Here is a 21342-nt window from a genome sequence, read left to right as displayed (position 1 = left end):
TGACAACAAGCTCAAACACAATACGCGAATGTGTAAAACGGTGACTCATCGCCCCGCATACTGTTTACCGAGGCTTGAGTCATCGCGGCTTCGTTATCGATTCTATAAGCGCTTGCAGCGCTGTACCCAATCAGCAGTGAGACGCTGCGGTGTATTAATCGAAGTTTTTAAAGCGCTCGACCGCTGCATCGGAAAGATTCGACTCCATTAATACCTTGTGGACTCCGCACGTGTTCACAATGTTAAGCTATTTTAAATCTTACTTCACTAGAAATAGAGTTCAAATAAGATAAAATATAATGGAAACGCAAACTATTGCGTTAAGAATTCGACTCGTTTTAGATTACGGCACTTGACTAGGCCGTTTTGAGGTCGTTTGTGCAGTAGACGCTAAAGTATTTCTAATTTTATTTCGCATGCACTTTAATTATATCTACACTCTGTATAAACCATCGTAGGAACATTAATCTTTTTATATAAGAAATGTCTTTTTTTGGTTAGCATTATCTAACCAAAAAAGACATACGTAAAGACAGACACTTTGCATAATCAAACTACCCACAGTAGGCCAGCGTGGTCATCCCTGACTAAGGGTAGGTTTCAAGCCCCTAAGTGCGGACGCATAGTGAGCTGTTGACGATTAATGTTATTGCAGCGGTTTTCTATTTAAAATATAGTAGGTGTTCAGTTTTAAAGAGGATACACAATACTTTGAAGCTTACCAAGATACAAGAAATGTGCGATTAAATGGGTTTTGAAAATCTATGTACGTTTGTTTTTATGAATTTTAGTAATTCCACATTGTTGTTTACTTATTTAATTAGAAGCTGAATGTTAAATATTATTTACCATAATCTTTTTAAAAAAACAAGCATAATTCTGTCACTTTTTACCGAACGTATGTTACTGTCCTAATAGTACAAGGTCATGGCAAACTATGACGCATAGTACTTACTATCTAATCGTTAGATTAAAAAAATGTTTTTCATTTGATCAACTTAACTGGCGTGGTTAATTAACCGATCGATGTTATACGTATGAAAACTTACCAACATATTCATAACGTTTCTATTTTCTTTATAAAGGCCAAGGTGAACTTAAAATATAAACAAAACAATGTTGGCATGTAACAAATTGCGCGGAAAGCGGCTACAATTTGGTAGCATGAGTCAGTTGCTATCTTTCTCCCGGTGTCTGGGTCGCATATGGTACGAAATTACTCACGTAAAAATAATGACTCATTCAAGCAGGTGGTTGATATCAAATAATAAAAGATATTTTAATTTGTAATCTATTTAAAACTTCTAACATACTAGCTGTTGTCCGAGGCTAAGTCCGGGATAAAAAAGCTGGGATATAGCACCCAGGGATAGTGTAGCTTTCTAACAGTGTAAAATTTTGAAGCGGTTCAGTACTTTCAAAAGCCTTTTCAATGCAAAAAACAAACAAAAATACAATTAAAACTTGAAGGACATAGTTAAACATTTTTTAATTTAGTTAAATCAAGGAACAATAAAAGTATTTTCCCTGACCGACTGTGTTCTCTCCTGTCCTGACTGTGTCTATCCCTTGACTGTCACACAGTCAGGTTTAATGAACTACTTTTTTTAGTATGAAATATATTAATGCATGAAAATAATCTGATTAATTTCAAACTACCATCGATTCCAGTAAGGATGTAATCTTTTTCAGTTGTCCAAAAACAAACGAAGACACATTCTAAATTTAAAAATGACACAATTTAAAAAGAATTGTTTCCAAGGAGACAGTACACAATGGCCTGTTTATGTCATTTTAGTTTATAGCCTTCTTTATATGCAGGATAATGCGTCAGTCGATTTTCCTCGCGCCTCCCCACGTCACCGTGACGCGGCGCTAGTGAGCCACGCGTGCTCGCAAGGAATTTTTATTCTCTGACGCAAGGAATGACCCGGACTGAACCTTTACTAATAGGATTTTTCCTCGCGCAAATTCATATGAACATTACGATTATTTGTTTACTAAGTAAATGTTAATAAATAGCACGTGGTTACATAATAAGTACGTCAAAGTCGGGCAAAAAGTGAAATTGTTTACACGTATAGTTCTATTTAGATGTATATCGATACTGTGAGTCCCCGCAGTCAGATATGTATAACACAATTTCCTTTTTGCTTATTATCTTAGAAGGAATAGAGAAAGTTGAAATCCATGTTTTTTTTTTTAATACATAACTAAAATTACATTTAAAGTATATCAAAAATGAAGTTAAGATATACATGAATTTACTAATATAATAAATGCGAAAGTTTGGATGTTTGTTTGAAGGTGTTTCTTGAACAGCTTAAGGGATCCCGCTGAAATAAGGCGTAGCTGAACATAGCCTGGAACAACACATAGGCTACTAATTAAGTTTTTAATTCCATGCGGACGATTTCACTGGCAAAAACTATTACGATATATTTAACCTGAGAAAAAATATTTAATTGTTATTTAAAATTCAAAACAAAAGGGCCTATTGCATATAGTACATATTACAAAATTTAAACAATGACACACCCCTCTCACATATGATTAAGAACTATGACGCATCGAAGCGTTTCCGAGTTGCAGTACCGAGTAACTCTTTGATGTAACCGACGGGTTCAATGCGGAACTAAACTACTTCGAAGACTATTACTTTAAATTGAAAATAAGATTTTAATGTACATTTATTTATTTTACAAGTGATAAAGTCATAAAAAAATTAACAAAGATTAATACGGTTTATCGCGACGCAGATTAATCATAATCAATGAAATCCGCCTGAAGAGTGGTTTACAAACATTTGATATTTATGTACTTACTAGCTGTCGCCCGCGACTCCACTCGCGCGGAATTAAAAAAAAATACGAATTACTAGCCTATGTGTTCTTCCAGACAATGTTCTATGTCTATGTCAAATTAAATCGAGATCTGTTGAACCGAGCCAAAGTACCTTCTAACAAACATCCATCTAAAATGTCGCATTTATAATATTAAGTTATTTTAATATACAGTTCGACTGTATACACTTGATATTCGTTTTACACATCATCCTGGTCAGCTTATTGCGAGATCTAAATTCTCCACCCGATACACAGTTCAAACAATGACACACCCCTTTTGCAAGAGATAAGAGGGAGCTGTGACGCATAACGCACCGGGGATGCAGTTAATGCCTGACTCACTCGCCTGACTCATTTGGTGCAAATGACAGGATCGCTTGTTTGATATATATGTTACGAACAAATCTTGAACGCCGTCCGTTTTTAATTTGCCTAGATAAATCGTTAAAAGAAGACAAATTGCCAATGTAAAGAATTCATTCTCAAATGGAAAATATTTCGACATTTTGTAAAGATTTTGACTCAAGATATAATTTCAAGCGCTGATTGGTCGTGACACTTTATTGTATTATGACAGACCAGCCACGAATTGTGGAAGTATACTTGTCTTTGTATATTCGTTTAATAATAAATTTGTCGATTCTGTACAATACGTCCAGTCAGAATAAAAAATGTTGGTATTCAATATTTGGAGGTTACATATCGATGCGCTAATTCGAACGCCTTGTCTCTATTGTAATTGAGGCTTTGTCGTAAATATGAATTAGCTTAATAAATATTCATTGTATTGTTCATTCATTTAATTACTAATCAAATTCACTGAACTTTTGTGGATGAGTAATAAAAATTATAGTAAAATTCTTTCGTTATTAACATGATAATTATATTTTTCTTTGACTATTTTAATAATTATTCTTTGGAATCATTTAGGCTCGTATATAAGGTCGTTCGTACACGAGTCAACGTAAATCTTCCAAGTCCTTCAATTTTAACTGGCATTAGCAACCGTACTATATTAGTTTCAAAGATTTACATTTCTTTGTGTACAAGGGCCTAAAATACTTCTAATGTAAATCAATATTAGTAAAGAGGGAAACAGATTTATTTTTATTGTAAAGCTAACTAAATATAGTAGCATCTAGTTGAGTCAGTATACTAAAAAGGACTCATGTGGACTGGTGTCGGGTGGACGAGTGACCGAGTTCGTCGTTCAGATTGTAATCGCTCGAGTTGAATGACTTCCTATGACTCAGTCGGCGCAATACGCATGCGTGATCTTGTGAAGGTGAACAACGTTCTTATGTTTACTTCCACATATTTTATTTATTTACTTGTTAAACACGTACATAAAGAGGATTTAAGTCACATTGAGTGTACATTAAGTGACTGGCGATTTTCAGAGACAAATTTTATTTCTTGCGAATTAAAACTATTCGATTTTTGAATTTAGAATTTTTTAAATTAAAAAGCGCTTCCGTTATTGTAATCTGCTTTAAAAAATTATTGAAAAGTTACCTCCCAGTTACGATTTATTTAATAATTTTTAAGTTTTTAAATTTACTTTTCTAACAAATAATACGACAACTACACGAAACTGTTACTTGAAATAGACACTCATAAACTTATTACTGTTACGCTATTACTAATTATATTGATATAGAAACTATATCTGTATTCAAATAAAAAGTAAGAAAAAAAAACGCAGACGAATTGATGAACCTTCTTATTGAACTCGGTTAACAAAAAAAGACAATAAAATTCATTTAATTTTAATGAAATATCGATTGAATATAATATGAATAAAAGTTTATTATAAAAGTGTACATATGTGCCATCTGTATAAATTGACACGATATGAATCATCGCTTAATAATCGCATTTCACTGTTCATTTACGTCATAAGCATGAACTCGGAAGGTCAAACGTAACTTGGCAATGATGATTGTATGATTGTGTATAATTTCATATACAATACGTTGTTTTTATAAATTTTAAAGGATATTTAAACTGTAAGGAAAATATTTCTTTTCACTTTTATGAGTAATTCAGTATCATTTTTGTGATTAATGAGGTTTTACGTTCTAACCTCTAAAAACTTTGTAGGACTAAATACTGAGATTAAAATAAATTGCTGGGGTTTTGTCGCGCCCTCAGTATATTTTCCTACTTGTATGTTTCACTAAAACTTATAACAAACTTCGTTCACAATACGTCCAGAAATGAAGTAGAAGAAATTGTTTGATTGATTGTATTGCTTCTTTGCACTAGAATGTATTTATTACGACAGCCAAGACTAATAGAGAAGAATCTTGCAATAGGCAACGAATAGAAACTTAAAGGGTACTCTTTTCTTAGTAGATATCAGGTGGGGCGGGGCACGTTGACTTTGTTCGGTGCAACGTACCACGACCACGCCGAAGACAGGCCTTAGACTTAACTTTTACATAGGAATGTGATATATTCTCATTTCTCGTTCTCGTTCTTTTCACCATCGCTTAAAGGTGGGCAAAGCAACTGCACTTGCGGATATCTGTAGCGGTTGCTTCGCTATAAAAAGGGGCGTAGGTATATTGTTTTCATTAGCATATGTCCAGGCTGATGAATGATGTGACTTACTTTAGGAGCAGATATCTCGTGGAACGAGCTTGGTCTCGGCGCCGGCCCGGCCGCCACGCAGTCCACGGGCACGCTGTAGTCTGCACACAGCGCCGCCTGTAAATACATTAGTTATTAATAACTAGCTGATGTCTGGGACTAACATTTATTGCGAGTCACTTCCAGTTACAGATAGGGAATGACCCATCACATCCTCTTATAGAAAAATAATATATCACAGCAACTGTTTAATTACAACATGCGTTGTAAAATATTGCTACCTAACATGATTTTAATTCACTATGAAAAATATACTACTCTTATTCCATCCATTTCTTACTAACCTTAAGTACATGTCATTTAATTATTTTATTATTATTTTATATTTTATCTTATTGATATTATAAATGCGAATGTTTGGATGTATGTTTATGAGAAGGTATCTCCAGAACGGCTTCACGGATCTCGCTAAAATTGGGCATAGATGTAGAACAAAGCTTGGAACACGTAGGCTACCAATGAGGTTTTTTTAGGCCCGCGCGGACGGAGTCGCGGGCGACAGTCAATAACTATATTGATTATGCAATAAGTTGTTTTTAAAACCTTCAATATTAAATTATTTTTATGTGCTGAAAGTATTTCGAATCATTAATTGTGATTACTTTTACTGAAACAACATTTTAAGGCGAGATTCGATTTAATAAACAAAACAAACATTTAAACGAAAAGAGTTAAAATTAATTATGCGTTGCTATCGTTTTGTTTCGCCCCTCGAAATTAAACTGGGAAAGTCGTTAATTATAATCTTAAGAAACATTGCCAAGTCAACAGTTCAAATGTCGCATAAACTCACAAGTTTTCGGCCGTGAAAATAGTCATAAAAAGCTTCTGTTGCGAGACTGTTTATTTCTTAATTTAATATAAACTTTATTTCATACTATCAGAACACAGCATAACACAATGCGCAAAACAAAACAACATCAGAAGTTTATAAAAATACAAAAGAAAACTTTGATAAATTTTCTAGGGCCACAAACCTTAGTAAGCGCTCAAAGGACAAAGTAACCAAAGTTTAGAAACCTAACAGTAGTTTAGAAAGTAGACAAACCTACATATTTGAATAATAATTAATTACTGTAACTTAATATTGAGGTTTTTGTTACTATATTGTAACTTAGCTTGTCGAATTAATGTAATAAAAGGTCTAAGAAAAATTAAGCAAGTCAGAAGCAAATGCGATAAGGCACGCCCCACAGATGTCGAGCACTTCGGGCATAGACTAAAAAAGAAATGAGAATACCACTAATAGATAAGATATTTTCCCGCATACTTGTGTATGCTTAAAACGCTAAATATAGTTAAAAAAATAATTAAGATTAACTCCCATTTATTTCTTAATTTTTACAAATCTTATATATAAAATTCTCTTGTCACAATTTTCGTTCCCATACTCCTCCGAAACGGCTTGACCGATTCTCATGAAATTTTGTGAGCATATTGAGTAGGTCCCCCTAAGTGTTAAGTTTTTTTAATTCCGCGCGGATGGAGTTGCGGGCGACAGCTAGTATATCTTTAAAATTAGATTTCCTTGGATGTCGCAATTTGGAACATCCTTTATCATCAACTGTCAATCCGTTCTTATCCCTACGGTGGGTCAACACAGTATGTACTATTCTTTCATACATCTCTATCAGCCGTCATATCTGAATCCACCCCCTTTTAACGCATATCCTCTTTCACACAATCCATCCATACTTTATGCAACACCCTGTATATTACAATATAATATCCATAACATTTGATAAAGCTTCAAATTTATTCATGTGTGACACAAATTGCGACCCATAGCTTCCTTTGTCGGTCACATAATTTTGTTAGATAAATTTGGACGTTGCACAAAGTTTTCATTACGCTTGACAGGGACCCATCAACATAGGATATCGTAAGGTTCATCGACCACAAAGAACATGCTATGCGTGGGGGGGGCGCATAGTTATGATATTGAGTTATGCAGACGGGATAGAGCCCCTATTATTATCGACGTCTGGCTATCTCAGATACCTATTTATCTGAAGTCTGGCTATTGATATATTAACCCTATGTTCTATTCTATACTTTATTAAGTCTTCAATGTGACATGTTCTATTAATTCCCTTTCTAGTATTATTTAAAATATTCGAAAATATTTACAGTTAAGAAACGAGATTAAAAACATAATATATCTCTGATTTAATTCCGTATAGGGCCCCCGATGGGCTCGAAACTAGTCGGTGCCGCCACCGGACGAATATACGTGAGTGTTTGGCCGTTATTATACCAGTTTAATATAATGTCTCACAAAAGATTCTCTTTGTCCTTATGCCTTCAGTTTTTGCTTATAGAATAGTCACCCCTCATTGTTAGGTCATCAGAAGTCACAGGTCAGTGGAGCGAATAGATAACGTTATCTGTAGCAGGGGCGATGTAATTGTTTCCCTAAAGGACCCGCGTCGACGGCACTTTAAGATATAAATAAATTCATTATAACTTGCAAATTAATTTTAAAGTTCTGAAATGAAGAAGTTAGAAGGAATACAATGATAAGAAATTGTCATGAGAAATGTCAAATTCCATAACAAGCGGCCGTTGATATTTTTTTTTTTTTTTTAATTATAGGATAAAGTGAAATTACTTTTTTTAATAAGTGATGTTGTATAAAAAGATGTGTTTAATTTGTTTTTCTCATTCACAAATTTAAGAGAAAAATGTTCGATTTCCCTGCATTGAAAATAATTTGGAAACAAATATTTATTATATTGTGTTAGGTAGAAAATCCGACACTGTGCTAATGTACCGGCACAACACTAGCCTTATTAAAATATCAACGTTTATGTCCCCTCACTAATCAATCTGACACTTGGTAATGAAAGCGCGACAATCGCGCCAAAGGATTCTAACTAATTATGTTTAAAATTGTAAAATAAACGATTTATTTAAAAAAAAACATAGCTGTAATGACACTAATACAAGTAGGTTTTTTTTTATATTGGCAGTGCCAAAGCGAAATGCATCAAGTTTTTATGTTCAAACAATCTTATCTGAGTACTTCACAGTTGATCACGATACGCAGCAAGAACAAAGGTAGCGGAATTAAAAGGGGAGTAAAGGGGAATTCCTATAGAATTCTATGTGGCTGAGGTCACGAACAATACTGTACGTTGGGGTGAAGGCGATTGAATGTGGTCCTGCGGCGAAGGGTCCGGTTTGTTAAAGTTTAAAATCACCGTTCAGGATGCACAACCAATGTCCAATTTAAACTAATACCATAGAAATAAAATGCAGATAATAATGTCTACCGAAATTACATTTTTCAGAAGTTTTAGTAGAATAAAAGATTCACGTTTGCACAAGCGGAATTTCTTCTTAGTTATTGTTTTGTTTGTTTCTCATGTTTGCAGCAATTCATGAAGTTTAGTTGTGTCAATGAAATATGACCTTCCTTTTACGTATTTTAAATTTATCATCACCCACTTTGCTTTGCGTATTTGGTCTACACCAATACAACTGAAAGATAAATCTCGGAACAATTTCAAAACAAACATAACAAAAGAAATATAAAATAATCAAATACGAATATCATTTATTCCAATTTTTTTATTTTATCTTTATTTAGAGTTTGCTTTAAATATACGCGGTAGCATTAATTGATACTTAATCCGTAAACTAGATATGTTCATAGCTCAAACATTGAATTACCTAAATGCACGCGCTGTGGTCTGTGGTCAAAGCCACTTTAACGCTAAAATCCATTAAATCCATTATTAAATCATGATCACAAAAGGTACGGAGGCCGTGTATGAGCAAAGCTGGTAATTGAATGAAGCTTGCTTTGTCTGTGGTCGGACGGGATATTGATAACTCACCTATTTCATCTGCGGTTATTTTCATTGATTTTATTACCATATTGATTTTATCACAGGGGGTTTCCATTGCCGAAATACGTGAAAATAATATCATCAATCTTGAAAAAAATGTGATTGTTCAATCAATTTACGCCTATGGGCGTATTAGTAATCTACACTATACACATATTCATTTGCTTCTTTGTTAACCCTCAAGAATTTGTTTTTAAAATTAAATTCGTGAAATTTATACCCAAATAATACACAAAATTTAGACGGATGCTATCATTGTCTCGGAAAACCAGAGATAACAATGTACTTTTTACAGATATGTTACGGCAGTGAAACTCAAAGTTAAGATTTTCGCATTAAAAGAAGTTAATGTTGACCTTACGTCAATTTGTTTTGAAAAGTGGTTATGGCGCTGGATTTCGCACAGCTTAGCGAGCGAGGGATGTAAGTGTCGTATCACTCACATTTATCAACATAATGGGGAACATTCGATATCATGCCACGCATCTGTTATTTATCACACTCACGCACTTTAGATTTTAAGATGTGTCATAGTTAAAAAAGATTGGTATAAAAGCATCAAGAATTAGGTTCAATAAAACTGCAAAGAATTATAATCAATGTATCAGCGGATTACTGTTTTTTATATCATAAGGTGGCAAACGAGCGAGAGGCCACCTGAAATCGCTGAAATAGCGAAATGACCGTTGCCCATAGACATACGCAATTGCATATGCGTTGCCTACCGTTGATCGACGGAGGAGAGGATGCACAGAAAGAAAATATTTTCCCTTTCCATGCATCCTTTCATCCGGAAAGTCCACTTCCACTTCCCATCCTTTCCTTATAAGAAAAAGGGTGGGAGAGGAAAGAGGACTAAATAAGGCGTCCGGGACGCACACTCATCAGACGAAACGCGGAATTGCTTCCACTTGACGCCTGTCTTCTGTGTGGTCGTGGTATTTCACCGGGCGAGCTGGGACAATTCGTGCGAAGATGTTAAAGCGGGCTCTACCACTCTTAAAATCTCTTTGTTCACAATGAAACTAATAATTGGAAAACAATTAAATTAAGAGTAAATTGCAGAAATTTGGCAATATTGGTACGCAAAATGTAAACCAGTGAGAAATAAAAATCGAACCCTGGTTGGTTTTAAAACTGATAAGAAATTAATTATAAAACATCCTCAAGCTGCCCTTATCCCTAAAGAGGGTCGGCACAGTATGTACTACTCCTCCATACATCTCTATCAGCTGTCATATCTGAATCTACCCTCTTCCTACGCAAATCCTCTTTCACAAAATCCATCCATACTTTCTTTGGTAAATTAATTATCAAACAAAAGTTCTAAGTACACAACAAAACCAGAGAGCGAATTAAAAATCCGAATATCAAATGAAAATAAAGACAGCATTGTTTACAATTGGAGTGGGTATCACAATGTGGCAAGTTTGTAGAGGCTCGAGTTATTACGCGCTGAAAGCATCGCCTTGCTGACAAAGAGCCCGCTGTTACTGCAAGATGAGAGCTTCGTCATGACGCCGCGATGACTGACACGTCTATATACCATCTTTCTTTTGAAAATCTTAAAGAGCATAATAGAGTTGAGAAGAAAGGAAAATTACGCTGAATACAAAGCTAATTATGAATCTTAATCAAACAAGAGACAATCGTTTTCTTTATGAAATTGAAATAAGCAGAAATTAAAAAAAAACAGCCATAGTTTTCAGACACGGTTCTAGAATATTTAAATTTATGTTTTTTGAATAATCTAGACCCAAAATTCTCAGGATAATATTATATAGTTGCCTTAATTCAAGGATAAATGAGGCAGATTTTTCTTAGTACTTGGATATGTCCACATAGCCCTTAAGAGATTTAGGAACACTCAGTTCTTCCTCAAACAAATAATCGAAATTCGTCTTTCCAAGTCCAATTCCCTGTCTCTACTTCTGTCTTACGAGTGAGATTGAATTACAATAACGTACCATTGTTTAATTAAGACTTTACTGATAGAGGAGAGATGAAAAATTTCAATTAACACTCGCTTGTTCGATCCGTTTAACATGGGATTGAATTGGCTGGCACTGGGAAACTGCGGCAGCCAATAGCATGCGACGAGTTATCTACACAACGTATAGTATTCAATGTAATCCAAGCGACGTTGTTAACACCGGATGTTGACGCTGCAATATAGGCAGGTAAACGGTAGGGACACGCACTTAATTACAGAATTGTTTCAATGTTGCCTGAAATTCATGCAAAAACAAGTATCAGCAGTAGCAATGTTTGTAACAAGTAAAGGTTTTTTGCAAATAGTTCATGTGTCGAAATAATAATAGTGCAGTTCGCCAAATTGTTTTGCAAGTCGGCAGCTTAATATTCGATATTTATAAGAAAAGTAACTGTCACCCGCAACTCCGACCGCGTGGAATTCAAAAAAACATAATTAATAGCATATGTATTCTTCCCGACAATGTATGCCAAATTTCATCGAGATCCGTTCAGCCGTTCTGGAGATATCTTCAACAAACATCCATCCATCTAAACATTCACATTTATAGTAAGATCTAAACTTTAAAAGATTTTTCATAAAATAAGTGGCCAGTATTAAAGTGAATTTGTTTTTTATCTTTCAGTTCAGACGATTTTATAAATGTGTTAACTTTAAAAATATTACCACTAACTGTACCTTAAAAATCTTTACCAACGAAAAGAACAACGTCAAGCTGCATTCTTAAGTGTTTTCCACTACCCAGACGCACTCGCCAGAAAATTGATATAAAACTCTGGCTGGGGTCCGCTCCGTTTGCTCAGGTGACGGGGTCCATATTTATAGCCCCCGACAAGCAAACATCACTCCTAATACTATCAAGTTAAAGTTGACATTTGATCGAACAGAATAAATAAATGGCGGAAGGTACGTTCGTATAATTCTGTAGCATTAACATTTAATGCAAGTAAAAATTATGTTCCCTGCAACGTCTCTGGTTTGTACCATAAATTCTTTATTTGAACTTTAATGTGAATGATAGAGAAATAGAAATTATATAAAATATTATAGAAAACTATTGGAATTTCTCATTGTGAGTGCCACCACAAAGGAATCTTAAACTATAAATGCATTAGAGTGGCAATGTCGAAGTAACGAAGACAAATCAATGTTTCGATGACCTGACAGCAGGACACGGTCGGACGCGTTGCTAGATACGGGACAGAAAGCCATTAAGCTGAGAGGATGGTATTTATCTTTTCCAACCCTCCGTGAACCTTATAAGGTGTCTTGACGTGTTGCATTAGAAGACAGATGGTTCGTAATTATTTTTATATGTACGAATATTTTGCATTACAGTTCACAAACTTCGCTTAGTTACTCGGTGCTAAAAAAATGTTGGAATTAGTGATTCAATTTGTAAAATCGCTTCAGTAGTTTTTGAGTTATTATATTTATTATAATAGTACCTATAGATACGGCACACGTTATCGAGTGCTTCCAAGGTGTTTTCAATCCCTCGATTAACCTAAATCTTTTCATAGCAATTGTCAAAACTCGCTTCATTTCTCTTTGTGTAATAAACAAACTTTTGTCGTCAATGTTCGCGCATTTCAGAAATTAGTCACAAAGCAATTACCAAAACGTTCTCGTGAATATACTGGGTGGTATATAACGCGCCCCAATTTCCTAAACATGACTCACACGCACCAGTATACCGGTTGGAGTGGCCTTCAGCAATATAAATTACGTCTTTTGCATAATATCGATCTTTCCATGAAACGGCTATTTCGGTACCATGGACAAAATTGTGTTGACTTTCTTTTCACGTAAGACACTGAACTGTGGAAAGTAAACGTATTACCAAGTATTTCCACTACCGAAATACAAGGGCTGCAACATTTTATATTACAATATTTCTTATTACCTTTGAAAATATATGCAGGTATGTCGCATTTGACCCCTGGATTAGCGAGAGTCCAAGGGACCACGATATTTTTTCGTATATAGAAGCTTCTCTCTAACCCAACTTTCTCGTTTGTAAAGGTCATCTAACGGTACCAGACTCTTGCTTATAGAAGTTTCTCACTTATACAGGTTCTGTTAGAGGACATTTATCAGAAGTTTTCTCAAAATTTGAGAATGTCCACAACCAAGCACTCTTTCTGTCTCTCTAACTTAGACTCTCTCTTAAATATGGTTCTGTTAAATACCAAAGTATATTTTGATGTCATTTCTTATATTAATAATTATTACGTTATAACGATGTTGTTACCATTGTACTTAGAATTGAAACATGACAAATCAATGACAGATGGATGAGATTTTTCTATAATGAATCTCACATGATATTTATGCGTAAATTTTTTGAATCATAGTTTCCAATGGTTAAAGGAAATGCCTTCGGCGTTTACTTAATAAGGATTCTTAGAAGCTGGACGGAACTGGACGTGACTAATACTGTACTCTTAGAATCAGTTATTATTGTCTTTATTTCAAAGGTCTGTCTTTACTTGACTAGTAGGGTAACATTTTTCGTGGTTATTAAAAAAAATTACTCTTCGTTTTTTTTTTTAATAAACCTTACACTTTAAATGCCAGTCAGTACTGATTGCTTTGAACTTGAGTATTAAATGTAAAATACAAACATATTGTTGTCTCAGTTTTACCAAAGAGTGAGAGGAATGACAATATATTTTTGTGTGTGTTTTGACTATGGAAACCGGTACCGAACTATGTAAATTTAAGTAACTACCAACGTCCTTGTAGTGAAGGGCGAAGGAATTAAGCTTAGCCAGTTCATTAAGAGATTTGTCGTCGTATTTTAATTCTATCCTACATTCACTTGAGCGACTTTATTACGTCATTTTAATCAGTGTAAAAAAGAATGTAATCGTATAATACATATTTTTGGTACATGTTGATCAAAAATATTTAACTACGACAGTTTTCTTAGACAAATAACGGAAAAAGTAATCATAATTGTTCTGTTTGGTTTAGTTTTATTATAGTATATAGCTTATAGTATTATTTTGGTAGATTAATTAATTAGTCACTTAATAATTAAATGTCAGTTAACCAATGATAATTCATTGAAGTTCACAATGCAATTAAGTCGAAAACTTGTCGTACATGTGAATAGTTTGATGTACTATATTAGTAAGTTAAATAAAAAGCATCAAGGCAAAAAAAAATTCTGTTTGCCGCTTTATCCATTTTCCAAATGTTTTTGTATGTCATGATCAAATGAATTTGTCAAAAATATTTACTGGACATTTTATTAAAACCTAGTTAACTTTAATAAAATACATTTTTACTGTAGATTTCTAAGACTACAGTCTCTGTATAAAACATATCATCATCCCTGTCATTTTTCTTGACATAACTTGATATATCAGTATGTTTTAAACGGTAATCTTTGTCTCAGAAACCCACGATTAACCAATTAAGTTTGTTTACCGCCCAATAGTAATTAGTAATTACCCAAAGTATTTCTCATCTGTTGGGAAATCGTTTCACTCACGCACATCTCCAATAAGAATTAGTAATACAATATAAAACTCATATAACTTTCTTAATTACAAACTTTCTTAGTTACGTGAATGTGGTCTGAATGTTTTGGCTCCTTACATTGTAAGCTTAGTTGATTTTGATACATGCATTCAATAAATTCATTCATTTTTATGACGTATAATGGAAAGTCTATCAACCAGTATCGTAACAAAGTGATCCTACAAGGGTTCCGTTTTTTTTCCTATGAGGTACGGAACCCTAAAAAGGGACCCACCAGCATGAACTATCTTTCAATTAAAAAAAATCAAAATGGAAAGCCAGGAGGGGAATTACGAGGTGTGTTACATTTTAAAATCAGATGAAATGATCTTTCTTTTTGATGTCGACTAAATAACATAACGTGATATTTGAAAATATGTCAACGCAAAATATAAACAAAAATTTTTATTTAAACATGGATTTTCATTACCAAAACACCTTTACAAAACATATTTTTATCTCTCTTTTATCTCCAAGAGTATGACAGAGATACAAATAGGTTTTATTCTTATGTTTAGGCACTGAAAACCTAACTTAAAAACACAACATTGTATGCAAAAGCCGTCTTCGTCGCGACGGTTGCAATTAAAATGGCCGTCGTGGTGAGATCTGGCTCCATTACTATTCGACGGTTTCCCAGTCAAGTGATTGGAATCGTTAGTGCCGGGGCAAAAAAAAAAAGTTTTAACCTTTCTATTTTTTTTTATCGAACAAAGATTCAATGGGAAAAAAATAGTAAAATGAAATATTGGAAGCGAAATCTCTACTAGGAGAAGTATACTTTTATTTTAATATAAAATTTTATTTCTATTAAAAGATCTAATGAAACAATTTACTAAGAATATAATAAGGTATAGTTTGACCATTTAATTAACAATATATATTGCAGTTTATCCCAGATCGCGTGTTGCACGTCAATTCATCTTGTTATTGTGTGGAGAGCATGCCGTAAGGGCCACGTCTCGGAAACTGCAAGTTAATCGTCCATATATTAGACCCTATCCTCATAATATCTTAGTGAGTTGTACAAATTGATTGCAAAAACATTTTGCTGGCCATTTATTACTTAGGGAATACTATGAAGACAACAATGAGTCTGTAAACTATGAAACAGTTCAATTTATTTGTTAGTAATTCGAATTTATTATTTTTGTAACCTGTGAATAACCTTTGTTTAAAACATAGCAATTCTTTTTAATGTTAAATTTGCCGTCACTTTTTAAAAGGCGTTACCATATAACTTGTGTTCCTAAGGCATATGAAGCAGGTTTTTTTAAATGATTAATTAGTATTATATTAAGTTTAACAACAGCGATGTTTTAAATTTCAATCGATGGGAATCACTTCCATTATTGAACCCGCTTAAAGTATCAGGTGTTGAACATGAATATCTAATCTTAATGGAGAGTACACACGTATTTTGAGATAAGGGTGGGTGTAAATCTTTGAACGAAATGTTTTATGAACTTCCCCGTGGGAAGTACCAGGTTGCGCGTTGTTGAACAAGTTCACCATTTGCGAATACAACCGTTATTCTATTTTAGCGCCTGGAAAAGTTATAGGGGATACGAAATTGACAATTCCGCGGCACGGTAATAAATTTAGAATTTACTTTCGATGATACAACACTTATATTTTGAGGGTAAAATCTTTTTAACACCATTTTATAACCTTTACACACATTTAGTAAATACAATATATATTTGATGATGATTGGACATAATTTTATTCACCCTAACTAACCAGTTAATTAAAAATTTTACACTTAAGGGCAAATGCCAAAACTTTTTAATATCTCTTGCCAATGCCAAAGGCCTTGAACTATACAATTTCAAGTACAAAATACAAATTTCTGATAATTTTCTTTTGAATACATGTAGCATCACATGAATTAAATGTTATAAGAAATAAAAAACATCTTTAGCGTTTCGTCCTTTAAAGGAGTAATTCTGTTTCATCCCTATCAAGATAAAGTTGACAATGGGCTATTTTAATGCCATCAAGCAGGAAAGGGAAGGGAACATCGTGGTCGTCACGTTTATGATTTATGCAAGTAATTTACTTAAGTGCGCACTTACGTAGATACGCAACGAGGTTTTTAAACGGCAACGTAAATTAAAATATTCACCGCGATCGGAAAACCTTCTTTTTAATCTGTTTAATTTTTTTGTAACAACGCAAAGATTCACTAGCTGTCGCCGAGATTTAAAAAAGTTAACAAGGGTTTTTTTCGACAATTATTCGAATTTTTCTCACCTTTTAAAAATACCCTAGACCTCCACGAACATTTAAAGAACAAGATAATAAAAATCCGTTCAGCTGTTCTAGAGTTTAAGCGAGATTATCGAACAGCAATTGATTTTTATATATATGATTTACGTATCGTAATAATAGTTAATAAATTTTCTTTCAAAATTTTCTAGCGAAGTTAGTTTAACAACAAAAAAAAAGTTTGTTAAATTAATTTAACTCTACTTAATATTGTAATACATATGTAACGTAGTTGTGGCGTCATATATATTTTTCTATTTATATAATAGAAGCCATTGTAGTAAAGGTCAAAAACAAACCGTCTATAAATAGAGAAATCTGCATACGCTGTCTGCCGCAGTGTTTGTGGGCACGTTTCTTTTGTTTTGAGCTAGGTTAATAGGCTGCTTCGACACTTTAACATTAGATGTATAAATATAGAGGTTACCTTACCCTAATAGTTTCGCTATTGAATAACTAGTACAAAAATAACATCATCTTACTAATATTATAAATCCGAATGTTTAGATGGATGTTTGTTTGAAAGTCTCTCCAGAACGGCTCCATGAATCTTACTGAAATTTGACGTAGATGTAGAACATAGTCTGGAAGAACACATAGGCTACTAATTATGTTTTTTTGGACGGAGTCGCGGGCGACAAGCTTTTAAAACAATTATTAACCAAAAGTAAGGCTACATATTTTGCCTTCGTCTTTTAACTGAAATGCGAATGTAAGCCTATAAGGTGTTGATATATATTGACACATAACTTATTGTATGTCAGGACATTCCGATGCACTCAAATAATAGTAAAACAGGGACATTTTGTAGGAAATAACGCCACGTCCGCACCCCGCGGCACCACGCGTCGCCCGACATAAATATCCCGTTACGGACACCCGCTCGGACCCGAAAAAAATACGTGCCATTTTGTTACTTTTCGTATTATTTAACTTTCGAACGCGAAAAACAAAATTTTGCAAACTTTAAATCAGGCCAAATAAACAATGGAACCTGGGGATGAATACATTTTGTACGACAATTAGAAAAAGAAATTCTATACAAAAATATTTCATAACAAAATAGGTAATTTAAAAGATATCGAAATTGATCTTAGTTAGCACAAGCTTTAATAATTACCTATATGGGTACTGCTATCAAGATACTACTACTATAAATACATAGTAATTACTATGTATTTTACAATTTTAAGTTTTTAGATAATTTGTAATAAAACATATTTAATAAAATATTGTTAAAATGAATACACATAATCTTCACAATTACTTTTTATGACAAAGCTGAATATACGTATATGTATATCTGTATCAAAATATCAAATTTGTAGAACACGGTTGCCCCACAAATCAAAACTGATTAATGAAGGAATCATATACCCATAGGACAGGTTACATCCCTTAGAGGTCAGCATGCATGGACTCCTGTTTCCAATTAATTTACGAAAATTTATAAAGTGGTTCGATTACTCAAAACAAAGGCATTTGTTAGATGATGTTTTGGTTACATACTTGTTAAAGCATTTTATTTTTAAACTGCTTTACACAATGCAAATTACTTATTCTTAATTAGTGTGTGATTTCCTGTACCTTATAATTTGTAGTAAAATACAGAAATGCAAATTTGCTATTTTTTTTTGCTTGTGCCATTGTAAATTTGCTAATTTATTTTTCCAGGCTATTTTATTTAAAATTATTAATATATCCAATTAAAAAACAATATGGTAGCGATTTGCGTTCAAAATAATATGAAGTCATATAGAAAATAAATACACGTGCAAATGTAGTCAAGACACAACCTAAACTTTTACTCTATTAAATTCTTTTTCAACTTTAAGATACAGACAGTAGACGTAGCGCTAAAAGAATGGTTTATTCTAATTTTCGTCTGGAAGGGAGGAGACGAACTTGTCCCCTCGCCGCAGCTACTTCGACACTTACCTGAAACAATTCAACACGTCTTTGAATATTCAAGATGCTTTTAGTCGAACTTTATTAAAAGTGGTCGAATTGTTTTAAATTAAATTGAAAAAAGTTAAGAGGAGATTGGAAAAACTTCATTTTGAATGCAAGTACATTTTCTTTTAAAGTTAAATGTAATACTTGGACTAATTGACTTTACTCAATGTTTCTTTGGTTTTATATCATTTCAAACAAGCTGTAGCCAGCGACTCCGTCCGCGCAGTATTTAAAAAAATAGTAGCGAAAATGTTCTTCCAGACTATGTTCTATATGTACGGTAAATTTAATCGAGATTCGTTCAGTCGTTATGGAGATACCTTCAAACAATCATCCATTTCATCCATACAAATATTCGCATTTATAATATTAGTATGATTATATTACAAAACCGAATTCGAACTCCCGATATTTAAACAATTTAATCCAACTTGCTATATGACAGATTTCCTATATATTCAACAGAGAAAGTCGCTTTGTCTAGAAATTTTCTAATACATTGCCTAATTTTTTCATCCCAAAAAAAATCATGATTTTTCATCATTGAAATATTTTTTCTTAAATTCTTCGTTAAGTATAGCCGTTTCATTTGCAAGAAGGTGTAAAGTGGTATTATTAAGAAGTAAAACAAGCAATTAGTGCTCTCAACTCTTCACAGAGTGTTAGATGATGTCATTTGACCGTAATTATACACTTTGCAACAACTCTACGTAAATTATACTGCAATAAATATAAAAAAAAATCATACTAAAGTCACTTAGCACGTTAATTGCTCAAGAACTTAAGATATGATATTAGTATAATTTTTGATTCATATTTTTTTTCTAATTCCAAACATTCAGTTTTTGTTTTTAAATGTTGCTTTATACATAAATATAGACATTTTTAACTTAATAAAAATGTGCATAACTACTTTAGTAAATAATTGAATTACAAAGTAAAATAAACTGTAACTACTATAGTAAATAACAACAAAGCTTTTATTTGGCTTTAGATATTGAAAACTTGTACAAATACAGGTAATACAAAAGACATTTTGCTATACAACATTGTCGGTAGAGTCAGCAAATATTACCATTACAAAAGACAAAAAGATAGAGAGAACAATATTATTAAAATGATTTCAACAACATTTTGTATTTTTTTTATAACAGAAGGGGGCAAACGAGCAGCGGGAACACCGAGGTGTTCAACGACGCCCATGGACATCAGCAATACCAGAGGAACCGCAGATGCTTTGCCGGCCTTTGAGGTGGTGATAGGCTCGCTTCTTGAAGGACCCTAAGTCGTAGCGGTTTGGAAATAATGGTATGTTGAAGAAATCGTGATTTTTTTCGATAGCGTACTTTGCTTGGGGGATTATTTATTTATTAATTATTACAAAGCATCGCAGAATCCATTTTATCAATTACTAGCTGTCACCTGCGACTCCGTCCGCGTGGAATGAAAGGAAAGCTTAATAGGTTCCCCGCAATTATTATAATTTTTCTCATCTTTAAACCTTCTCTAGACCTCCACCAACATTTCAAAACCAAGATAATATAAATCCGTTCAGCCGTTCACGTGTTTTAGCGAGACTAACGAACAGCAATTGATTTTTATATATACAGATAGACTATTGCTTCGCTTTTCGTATTAAAAAAAAACAAAAGCACAGATAAAATTACCATAGCATTTTCGTTCTATCTTTTCAGCTTCTGTTCCCTTTTACGCTTTATACTATATTCGCCTTTTAATACAGAGTCGGATTATGGCCCTAACCAAAAAATATTCGATTTCATATCTGCTGACCGTACGATTTTTTTAACAATACAAACGAATGTTTCTTTTGCAATGAAATTGTATAGAAAGGATTTAGAAGACCGTCTTCGAATCTAAAGGATCAAATAGTTTAAGTATTTATTACATTAAAAAGAGTCTTTGCCACTATTCACTAAAAAAAAACGATATTTTTATATTTATCTATTATGGTTAGTATTTCGTTTATCCTGATTTAATGCTTAGTATCCTTGTAGTAAGATAAAATACAAGCCGTTAAGGATACTAATAAATAAAAATAATAACAAAACTTTTTCCATTTCAAAATACTTGTAGAGATGAATGAAGTTTCTAAACATTTTTCCAAAAAACTGCTTCGCCAAAATCAACTCTAAAACTATAACAGAAAAATATTAAATCCCATGGTACTAACATAATTTCTTGTAGGTAAATCAAGAGATGCGTCAACCTGAACATT

At 33.3% G+C, this 21342-nt stretch overlaps 1 protein-coding gene across 1 annotated transcript in view; it reads right to left on the bottom strand.

The window, feature by feature from the left end:
• Window positions 1-21342, bottom strand: part of hwt (SH2 domain-containing adapter heavyweight) — an 84093-nt gene that overhangs the window by 13144 nt on the left and 49607 nt on the right. Inside the window, exon 3 of the mRNA XM_013314204.1 lies at window positions 5463-5558. Coding sequence (XP_013169658.1) covers window positions 5463-5558 — 96 coding nt within the window. The remainder of the gene's footprint in view (window positions 1-5462; window positions 5559-21342) is intronic.

The sequence above is a fragment of the Papilio xuthus genome, unplaced genomic scaffold (genome assembly GCF_000836235.2).
Source record: "Papilio xuthus unplaced genomic scaffold, Pxut_1.1 DF827461.1, whole genome shotgun sequence".
In the NCBI taxonomy this organism is placed as follows: domain Eukaryota; kingdom Metazoa; phylum Arthropoda; class Insecta; order Lepidoptera; family Papilionidae; genus Papilio; species Papilio xuthus.
Note: the sequence above shows the minus strand (reverse complement) of the source record. Positions and strands in the feature narration are given on the sequence as shown.